The sequence below is a fragment of the Erythranthe guttata genome, chromosome 1 (assembly GCF_056151865.1).
Source record: "Erythranthe guttata isolate IM_541 chromosome 1, IM_541, whole genome shotgun sequence".
In the NCBI taxonomy this organism is placed as follows: Eukaryota; Viridiplantae; Streptophyta; class Magnoliopsida; order Lamiales; family Phrymaceae; genus Erythranthe; species Erythranthe guttata.
Genome location: NC_142533.1, coordinates 3675937 through 3686136, shown reverse-complemented (window position 1 = coordinate 3686136; position 10200 = coordinate 3675937). Strand labels below are relative to the sequence as shown.

General features: G+C 34.9%; 3 protein-coding genes across 4 annotated transcripts; all 3 read right to left on the bottom strand.

Annotated features, from left to right (window-relative positions):
- Positions 1-41: 41 nt before the first annotated feature.
- On the bottom strand, positions 42-2098 carry LOC105973682 (uncharacterized). Of its 2 annotated transcripts, none has more exons than XM_088817564.1 (4): positions 1961-2098; positions 902-1625; positions 406-820; positions 42-298 (listed from the first exon to the last, which is right to left on the bottom strand). In XM_088817564.1, the coding sequence occupies exons 2-4, from the start codon at positions 1608-1610 to the stop codon at positions 112-114; spliced, it is 1311 nt and encodes a 436-aa protein (XP_088673690.1). In that variant the 5' UTR covers positions 1611-1625; positions 1961-2098; the 3' UTR covers positions 42-111. The 2 variants fall into 2 exon arrangements, with proteins under 2 accessions (XP_088673690.1, XP_012854169.1); XM_012998715.2 differs by having other exon boundaries at positions 908-1625.
- A 2150-nt stretch (positions 2099-4248) lies between these two features.
- Positions 4249-7525, bottom strand: LOC105973638 (uncharacterized). Its single transcript, XM_012998672.2, has 5 exons — positions 7413-7525; positions 6123-7046; positions 5121-5498; positions 4664-5009; positions 4249-4546 (listed from the first exon to the last, which is right to left on the bottom strand). Exons 2-5 carry the CDS (start codon positions 7030-7032, stop codon positions 4360-4362), a joined length of 1821 nt encoding a protein of 606 aa, XP_012854126.2. The 5' UTR covers positions 7033-7046; positions 7413-7525; the 3' UTR covers positions 4249-4359.
- A 773-nt stretch (positions 7526-8298) lies between these two features.
- LOC148772614 (uncharacterized) lies at positions 8299-10097 on the bottom strand. Its single transcript, XM_088817515.1, has 3 exons — positions 9050-10097; positions 8603-8846; positions 8299-8365 (listed from the first exon to the last, which is right to left on the bottom strand). Exons 1-2 carry the CDS (start codon positions 10030-10032, stop codon positions 8660-8662), a joined length of 1170 nt encoding a protein of 389 aa, XP_088673641.1. The 5' UTR covers positions 10033-10097; the 3' UTR covers positions 8299-8365; positions 8603-8659.
- Between the last annotated feature and the right edge of the window lie 103 nt (positions 10098-10200).

Below are 10200 nucleotides of genomic sequence, written 5' to 3'. Positions count from 1 at the left end.
ATGATAACAGCAACTTTATCATAAAATTCTAAAGCAACACCTAAGAATTAATAGGTTAATTAGTAATTTAGTATGCATGATTTATATTACAACTTTCAAGCATCAAATAAATCATTTTGGTCCAAAAGAAGGATCCTCTTCACTGCAATACAACATAAAGAGTTTCTCATGGTAATCCACTGCAAGAATTCGACATTTGTTAATAGCATCGGGAAATTCTCGTTTTACTTCCGAAACCGATTTCTTCAATCTAAGCTCCGAATCCCCATCGATCAAATACTCCGCCAAATCACGTCCCCTAAAATTAATTAAAAAAAATCAAAAAAAAAAAAAAAAACGACTCGAAGAATTTCAATCCTTAACGGTCAAGAATGACCTTTTTAGTCATGATATAAATACATATACCTCATAGTCTCGAAGCGGTGAAGTAATCCTCGGGTGGTAGATTCCGTCGCAGAAACTTGCTTTCGATAAAGTGCGCACACGGCTTTCAGACAAAGCTCGTCATCCTTATCGAAGGCCTCGAGCATGTGGGCCCCACTCATCCACATTTTGCTCGAATTAGTCTTTCCTGGAAATGAATGCCTATTGCGAGTTGATTCTTGATTTTCGTCACTAATTTTGCTTCTTTTTTTCCTGTTTTGAGCTGTGACAGAAATCTCTTCCGAGCAGTCCGTTTTCCCCTTCCGTTTATTTGTCCGATCATAATTTGCCCTCTTTGCAAAATTCTCGAAAACGACTTCTGCGACATCATCACAATCGATGATTTCAATGACATCATCTCTTGCCAAGCTAATATTATTATTCTCTTCACCACCACCTAATTCATCATCATAGCTACTTAGTCACAAAAAAAAAAGCTTCAAATCGAAACATAAAACAACGAGAGATTAATTCTTACACGTACCACCCTCGTTCGTTCGATTCACTATCCCATCGATCTTCACATTCAACAACTTCCCTAATCCAACCGCCAAAGGCACCAAATCCTCAAACTTCGTTTTCAAGACTCCAGCATCTCTATCAGCGACAAAATTTCGTCGCTTTAATTCCTCCACAATCTTCCTTAGCTCCTTCACCGTACAATCAGCTTCCGACAATTTCTTATTACATGTTTTCTTGTGCACTTCGCAAGCCAACAGCTCCCGCCCCAAATGCTCCACCGTCTGAGAAGCCTCCAAATTCTGTCGCCTCAATTCCGTCACTAAATTATCGCTTTCCAATTGCTTCCGACCGATTTTCCTCACTGTTTCGACGTACCTCACAACGTGTTCTTCGGCAGCCATCTTTTGTTCACTCAGTTGTTCTATAGTCACACAAGCCTCCGTATTCTTCGCCCGCAACCCCTCGATGATTTCATCGGCTTCAGATTTCTGTCGCTTCAATTCCTCAACCTCTTTCTTCGTTTCCTTAAGCTTCTTATTCAGCTCTGATATTTTGACGTTCTTTTCGTTTATAACCCTAGTTTGCTTTTCCACACAAACCTTGGCATTATAAACTTCCTCTGTCTTTATTCTTACACTAGTGTCTGAAAAATTATCAACCCTAGTTAAGCCGGCCGTCTCGAGATTTTCCGTTTTGATTTTGAGACGAGTCTTTTCAAGATCCATTAGTATATTCCGAACCTTGTAAAACGAAATAAAATTCACGAGAGAAAAGCCGAATGTGCTTAATCAAGGAGTTTGTTCAACAAAAAAATTGCATGAACTATCTATATATATATATATAACTTACTATATAGTGTAGCATATATAAAATGAAAATTTTGACTACTCTTGTCACTGATTTTACAAGTTTAATTTATACAGTTACTTTATTATTAAATGGATTTAATTTGTTGATTGAGTAATATCTATAGATTGAATGAGTGTCTTTATATATTCATAAATTCATAATAATGTATATATACCTAATTAAATAAAAGAAAAGAAACATAAGAAATAAATAACACATCAATTACCTCAGCTAACCTTCAAAGTTGTCAGATCTGAACTTGGTTGAAATAGAAGATATAGAAAAAAATCAAAGACAAACGAAACGTGAAATTAACCTTCAGAATTGAAAGCTTTCTGCAGAAAAAGAAAATATCACAGAAAGAAGGAGGAGGAATACAGGAAATAAATAATATAGAAAATCAATAAATGTACACAAATTATAATTAAAAAATATATAGAAAATTACTAAATTATCCCTTGATAGTAATTGTGTTACAACTTTTAATTAGGAGTTATAAAGGGTAAAATTGACAATTATGCAATTAATGCTTCATTGGAATTTAGAATGACAAATAATTTAGGAAAAAAAATCTCTCTAAAAAGATAAATAATATGGGAAAGATGAGTTATTTTTACCTATTTTCTTACATTATTTTATATTTTTTGAATGTGTGAATTTTGAATTGTGATGGGGAAATTCAACAACACTTGATGGAAATGGAAAATTGGGACCATATATATAAGTTTCTTGGAACCGGTAGAAGATGTTTTTTGGGGTAAAAGAAATTAGACCCCTTTATTTTTTATTTATAAATTGAAATTGACATGATATTTCATTTCACAAAGATCAATACATGACGAATTTTTTTTACCAATATTTTATTTCATATAAGAATAAAATAATTGCCAATTCGATTTTTAATTCATATAAGATTCCGATTGCCAATTCGATTTTAATTTGCGAAAATATTTCCAAAAAATTTCAATTTTCTTTTTTTCCGAAAATTTGCACTACTAACATCAAATTACGGCCACCCTCGAAAGGATATTTCACATAATCTAGAAGATTATGTTGAATTTGAACTATAAAGGTGGACGTGTAAAAAGATTTAAAATTGATGGCTGGTTGTAATTATCCAAACATGAAAGAAATTTTAATAGTTTAACATTACCTCAGGGAGTTTGCCGTAATTTACCCATATATTATATACATGCTTTTTCAGAATGATTCTTGAATAATGCACCTGCCTTTTCATAATTTTTTTTATGAGTTTATAGTATTTAACTATTTATTGTGCATTAGCTGTGAGTTTCCTTTTTTGTGATAAGCCCATAGTACTATATTATCTGAAAGATTTGCTTGAAGTAGGAACTCAAATAGATCCTATTGGAATTCGCACATTCAAAAAATCCAATTTTTTTGAAAAAAAAAAAAAAAAAAAAAAAAAAACTAATCCCAATTATGTAACAAAAATATATATCTATATATATATTGGAACGACAAAACTTATTTCAAAATCGGAAATTTTTTGATCGAAATTGGCGAAATCTGGAATTACAATTTTTTTTCAGTGACTTATAAAAGTATTGATATTATAAGTGTACATTCGATAAACATAAATCGAAATTTCTAATAGTCTACTGCAAGAATCCGACATCGGTTTAGAGCATCCGGAAATTCCCATTTAACTTCACTAACCGATTTTCTTCGTCTCAAAAACAAAAATCAATAACAAGGCCAAATGATCAAGAAATGCCAAAGCATATAATTAATACCTCATCGCCTCGAAGTGCGAACGGAATCGATCAGATTCCGTTCTAGAAACTTCCTTCCTATAGAGCGCACACACGGCATCCATGCAAAGCTCGTCATCCTCATCTAAAGCCACGAGCATGTGGGCCCCACTCATCCATTTTTCTTCTCCACGCGAACTAGATCACGTATAATTTGGACATTCAATAAATCCTCGAATTTCGTTCTGAAAAATTCAGCAGATTTACGAGCTGCCAAATGACGAGTACTCAATTCCTCGATAGTACACTTCAATTCCGCAATCGAGCAAGTAGCCTCCGATAATCTCAGCTTCATCTCCGCCACGGTTTGACCGGACAATACGCGGTTGATTATGACAGCTTGCTCAGCCTCCAATTTCTGCTGCCATAAATCCGAATTCCACCGCCTCAAAATGACAACTTTCCGGTCACAGCTCATCAAACGTGCTTCGACAGCCGATATGAGCTGCTTTTCGATTTAAGCTCATTTTACAGAAAATTTGCAAACACCTCAAACTTTTAGAACTAAGCCTCAAAATCAATTTTATTTACGAATATACCCTTTTTATCAACAATGCAAATATATCTAGTATCTACATTGTAGGATAAATAAATATGAAATTATATGATTTTTTTTTTCTTCTACCAATAAATTTTAAATTTTTTTAAGTCTGTATTTATTGTCAGTTGTTGTGAGTTCATTTTCTTGATTTTTCGAAATGAAAGTGAATTTCGGGATTGTTTTTTTTCATCAAAAGCATAAAGATGAACATGATCATGTGATTCATATACAATCATAAACTAAATCAAGAATCAGATTTTTGAGTTCAAAACTATATACAAACATAAATTTGATCACAAGATCGACAGATTATATTGGTCGAAAAAAACGATCTTCTCCACTGCAATACAACATATAAAGTTTCTCATAGTAGCTCCTTGCAAGAATTCGACATTCGTTTATTGCATCGGGAAAATGCCGTTTAATTTCGGAAACGGATTTCTTTAATCTAAGCTCCGGATCCCCATCGATCAAACACTCCGCGAAATCACGTCCCCTAATTCAGTTTAAAAAAACGAAGAATCACTTATACCATGAGTGAATACATAAAATCGAAAAATCAAGATTTTTTTTTCTTTTCAAAATGTAGGTCAAATTAAGCAGAAGTAACTACCTCATCATCTCAAAGTGGCAAAGTGATTCTCGTGCAGAAACTCGGTAAAGTGCACACACGGCATTCATACATAGCTCTTCGTCTTCCTCAAAGGCCTCAAGCATGTGGGCCCCACACATCCATTTTTTGCTCGAGTTGTTCTTTCCTCTAGAAAATGAATGCTCATTGTGAGTTGATTCTTGATTCGGTTCGTCATCAATCTCGTTTTCATTACCGAGCTTGCTTCTTTTCCTGCAAATAATATTTTCCGTTTCACACAAATTTGTGCACATATTTGCAGTTCTGTCGTAAATTGTTTCTTCGTCACAATCAATGATCTCTCTAGCCAAGCTAGTATTTTCTGCACCTAATTCATCGCAACATATTCAAAATCAAGAAAATTTCTACTTAAAATATAAACAAGAAAAATGGAGAGATTTTCTTAATAAATGAAACATAATTATCGACTGAAAAATACCTCTTTCATGCAAATGAGTACGTCGGCTATAAACAGAACCGAAAACGGAGCCACGCACCCTTGCCGATTTAACACCCTCGTTCGTGTTCTTGAGATTTACTACATCCTCGATTGTGGAACTCGATAAATTCCCTAGTCCAGCTGTCAGATCGTCGAACTTGTTTTCAAACACTTGAGCAGCCTTATTAGCAACCGTAAAACTCTCGTCCACGTCATCAAGAACGGAATCGGCCTCGAGATTCACTAACTCGTTTTCATTACAAAGTTTGCTTCTTTTCCTATTTGAAGGCATGGCCGAAATAACCATGCAGTCTGTTTCGTTTTCATTACCGAGTTTTTCTGTTATTTCAAGAGTATCTCTAGCCAAGCTAGTATTATCTGCATTCAAATCATCATAACTCCGTCAGTTAGAATAGCTTTGAACCAACAAAATCAAATCAAAATAATCTCAATTTTACGGAAAAAGATTCACTAAACTTGCAACTCTATGTGGAGTATTAGGAATGAAAATTGGAACGACAATTCCGAATTACGATTATTCTGATCCATTTTTTTTCGATTTTGGAACAAAAAAATTCATTCCGAATTCCGAAAGTTTCGATTCCGATGTTTTCCGATTTCAATTTCTTATAATTCCGAAAATTCCGATAATTTTCCAGAAATTACACTCATAATATCAATATTATTGTGTATTATAATGTATTATAGGTAACTCTAAATTTGGATTTCCGAAATCCCCCGATTCCGATCCAAAAAATTTATATTTCAGAACATGTTTTTTCCTTCGAATTTTCGATTTTAAATTGGAACGGAATGGAATTGGAATTAGATTTCCCCTTCCGACAAAAAAATGATTTTTTTTCCGGAAGGGCTAATTCCGATTGCCACCCTAGGAGTACTATTAAAATATCAAGAAAGTCATCAGTTGTTGATGCATCATTAGTAACTTATGCATAAACTAGAAAATTAACCGAATAGATTCTTCAAAAAAAAAAAAAATACCTCTTTCCTGCAACCAACGAATACCTCGACCGGTCCCACTTCCCGAAGAACTTCGCTTCCCAATACTAGAAACCGGAAAAATGTCCAAACCGCCCTCGTTCTTCTCGAGATTTACCGCATCGTCCTTTATGGCACTCAACAAATTCTCCAGTCCAGCTGTCAAATCATCGAACTTGTTATTGAACACTTGAGCCGCCTTATAAGCCGCCAAATTCTGCTGCTTCAACTCCTCAACCGTTTGTCTCAGCTCATTCGCCATCGAATCAGCTTCTTCTAATTTTCCCGCCATTTCTTCAACGGCTTTATCGTGTTGTATCTTTTGAATCTCAGCTGCCTCCTCAGCCACCATCTTCTGCCGCCGTAACTCCGCCACAATACAATCTTTTTCCTTTTTTTCCTCATCGCTTCTCCTCACGGTTTCTTCCAACTCCACTATCTGCGATTCTGACGCCAATTTTTGTCTACTTAACCGATCCAAAATCCCACAAACTTCCATGTATTTCGCCTTTAGTCCCTTCTCCATTTCTTCGGATTCCGACAAACGGCCCCTTAATCCACTCTCCATTTCTTCGGATCCCGATAGTCGGACCCTTAATATCTCAATCATTCGATCCGCTTCAAATTTTTGTAGCTTCAATTCTTCAACCTCTTTGTTCATCCGGGCTTCATTCGTTTCTAAATTCTTGATCTTATCGTTGCATGTTTTCATGTTCCGATCGATTTTCAAGAAGTCGTCTTTCATATACATGATCTTTTTATACAGCTCAGATATCGTCACATTCTTTTCGTTTATAATCTTAGTTTGTTCAAAACAAACCCCCGTACACCCCCACTCCTCTAAGTACTCTGCTCTCTCCGATGGATCGATATTTTCCATCTTGATACTGACCAAGTTCTTTCCAAGATCCATTTTTTATTCTTCACCTAATAACCAAAAAAAACAAAAAAAAAAAATGAACATCTTCTAATCACTAATGTGTTTGATCAAGATTCAATTTTTACGTGTAAAAATACTACTTTTCGCATCTCTGCGCCAAAAAATTAAAAAAACAGGACAAAACCTTCCAATTTTGTAACCATGTAAAGGGTTAGAATTGCACCCTCATGCACCAAAAAAAAAAAAATCTAGTTCATGCCAAAAAAAAAAAGAAAAAAAAAAGGACAAAACACCCCCAACTTTGCAATCAAATAAAGAATTAATAAAAAAAATAAAAATTGCTAGTTCATGAAAAAAAAACCAGGATAAAAACCCTCAACTTTGAAATCAGTTCAAGGGTTAGAAGCTTTTACCTAGCTGCAATTACCGTATCAGAAAATGCACAGTAAAAAAAGATTTCGGACACAGTCACTTTCTTGAATTAAAATGTTGATTAATTAATCTCCTTTTTTCTTCAGAAAATTACATGAAGAAGAAGAAGAGAAAACGTGTTTTTGGTGTGATATACAGAGACAGTAGAATATTAAATAAGATAATATTAAATGATGCATATGAATAAGGAAACATAAATGGAAGTGCAAATGCCTTTTCAGACAGCCCCAGTTTTTCATAAATTCAAACCTACATCAAGTTTCATTGGGGTGTGTGTGTGTGTGTGTGTGTGTGTGTGTGTGTGTGTGTGTGTGTGTTTATCTTGGTTGTATTAAAAGCCCTGCATGCAGATTTTGTGCAAAGTGACAAAGAGTATGCTTATGGTATTTTGTGTTACTATTTTGGTCCCAAATATTTATTGATGTAATAAATGGTTATTTATTTTTTTAAACCTTATTGTGTATGATTCCTCTTTGGTGATAAGCCATTGTCTGAATTATTTGTTTCATTGATTGAAACCTCTCAAAACGATGAAATGTTTCAACTACTCCCTTCATATTGACTTAATTGTTTTCAAGTATTGAGTTAGTTATCAACACGCGACATCATCTGCGTTAAGCGTCGTGACATTCGAACCTGTATTCCTAAACAATTCTCCAATTCGACCTTTGAACTACTCATTTCAAGGAATCCCGCATCAATTTTCATTTTAAGTAGCATTTTGTAAATTAGATCATATCAAAATTAATATCTACGAAGAAAAAAAAATTCAAACTTTGCGGAAGTAAAATACATCCAATTTCGTTCCGAACAAGATTGGAATTTCGGAAGTTGGAAAGAAAATATATTCAAGAATCGGAAATTTCAGATCAAAATCAGTATATTTCGGAATTTCTATTTTTTTTTTAAATCACCTATAATATATTAATATGAACTACATAATCATATTGATATTATAAGGGCAATTTTTGAAAAACAAAATCAAAATATTTTGATAATTTCCAGGAATTTCGAATCGTTCCAAAAAAATTGGAAATCGAAACTTCAAGAATTCAGAATGAGAAATATTGTTCCAAAATTGACGGAACTCGCAAATTTTGTAAGAAAAAAAAAAATATAATTTTATCATGACAAGTATTAAAATAATTCCAGCCAAAGCCATGATGAAAACTTATAAGCTGCAAAATAAAAAAGATCAAAATTTTATATACATTAGAAAATAGTTTAATTATATTGGTCCAAAAAAGGGATCATCTCCATTGCAGTACATCATAAAGAGCTTCTCGTAATAGTCTGCTGCAAGAATTCGACATCGGTTTACAACATCGGGGAATCGATTTTTCACTTCGGAAACAGATTTCTTTCGTCTCAACTTTGGATCCCCATCAATCAAATACTTCGCCAAATCATATCCCCTAATAAAAAAATAAGAAAAAATCACAAATATTATTTCAACTCAAAGCAAATCCAATAGCAATCCCAAATCATCAAGAATGACATGTGCATATATATATATATATATATATATATATATATATATATATATATATATATATATATATATATATATATATATATATATATATATATATATGTGTGTGTGTGTGTGTGTGTATACCTCATTGTCTGAAAGTGTGATCGTACTAGGTTAGATGCCGGGGTAGAAACTTGCTTTCTATGAAGAGCACACACGGCATCCATGCAGAGCTCGTCATCCTCATCGAAGGCTTTCAGCATGTGGGCCCCACACGCCCATTTTTTCTCACCGGGATTTCGGAAACGAACCACGCGTCGATTAATCACGTGTGAGTCATCATTTTCATTGCCGAGAACGCTCCCTCTTTTCCCCTTTTTCGTTAAAACAGAATCTTCGGAGCAATCGATTGTTACGTTTCTTTTATTAATCGTCCGATTAGAAGAATCCCCACTACCAATTCTCTCTAAAACGATCCCCGTTCCGCCCAAATCCACGTATGGATTAATATTAGCCATAAACGCCTCGTCGTCCACGTCATCACCAACAACAGAATCGTTCTTGACATTCACTAGCTCGTCGATCTTGACATTCAAACCTTCGAACTTCTCTCTGTACAACCGAGCCGCATTACAAGCCACTAAATTCTGCTTCTTCAATTCCTCAACCGAACAATCAGCTTCCGACAACTTCCTAGTCACCTCTTCCAAAGCCCGACGAGATTCCAAATTCTGCCGCCTCAATTCGGCCAATTCAGCCACCGTACGATCGGCTTCCGACTGTTCCCGACGGATCCTCGTCGCCAAACGAGCTTCGACAGCCAATTTCTGGCGAGTCAACTCTTCTAAAGTGGCACAAGCCTCCACATTTTTCTCCCTCAGTCTATCCTCCCTCTTTTCGGATTCGGACAATTCTACCCTCAATCGCCGTATAACTTCATTACACTCCCTCTTTTGTTTCTTCAAATTTTCGATTTTTCTGTTCAATTGGGGCTCCCCAATTTCAAAACCCTCGGCCTTCAAAATCCGATCCTTCTCCAAGATCGCATTTTTCAAATCGACCAATGTACGATTCAGCCTAGATATATAATCTTCTTCATCATCGTGTTCAATTTCATGATTTTTCATCTTATATAAATTTCTCTTGCAATACAAAAAGAGGGGGAAAAAAATCCGAACTCTGGGGCTCAGAAACTTACGATTAGTATTGGAAAATGAACCAGAGATTTAAGGAAGATGAAGAAATAGCCGTTGCAGTTGGACACGTCAGCGGCGCCATGGAATGAGAATATCGAT

Excerpts from the sequence above, each read along its gene's own strand:
- LOC105973682 (XM_088817564.1), bottom strand. The coding sequence starts at position 1,610 with ATGGATCTTGAAAAGACTCGTCTCAAAATCAAAACGGAAAATCTCGAG. Across the intron at positions 821-901 it reads AACGAACGAGGGTGGTACGT|GTGGTGGTGAAGAGAATAAT; the intron begins GTAAGAATTAAT and ends ATGATGAATTAG. Across the intron at positions 299-405 it reads CACCGCTTCGAGACTATGAG|GGGACGTGATTTGGCGGAGT; the intron begins GTATATGTATTT and ends AATTAATTTTAG.
- LOC148772614 (XM_088817515.1), bottom strand. The coding sequence starts at position 10,032 with ATGAAAAATCATGAAATTGAACACGATGATGAAGAAGATTATATATCT. Across the intron at positions 8,847-9,049 it reads TCACACTTTCAGACAATGAG|GGGATATGATTTGGCGAAGT; the intron begins GTATACACACAC and ends TTTTTTTATTAG.
- LOC105973638 (XM_012998672.2), bottom strand. The coding sequence starts at position 7,032 with ATGGATCTTGGAAAGAACTTGGTCAGTATCAAGATGGAAAATATCGAT. Across the intron at positions 5,499-6,122 it reads TCGTTGGTTGCAGGAAAGAG|ATAATACTAGCTTGGCTAGA; the intron begins GTATTTTTTTTT and ends ATTTGAATGCAG. Across the intron at positions 5,010-5,120 it reads TACTCATTTGCATGAAAGAG|GTGCAGAAAATACTAGCTTG; the intron begins GTATTTTTCAGT and ends GCGATGAATTAG.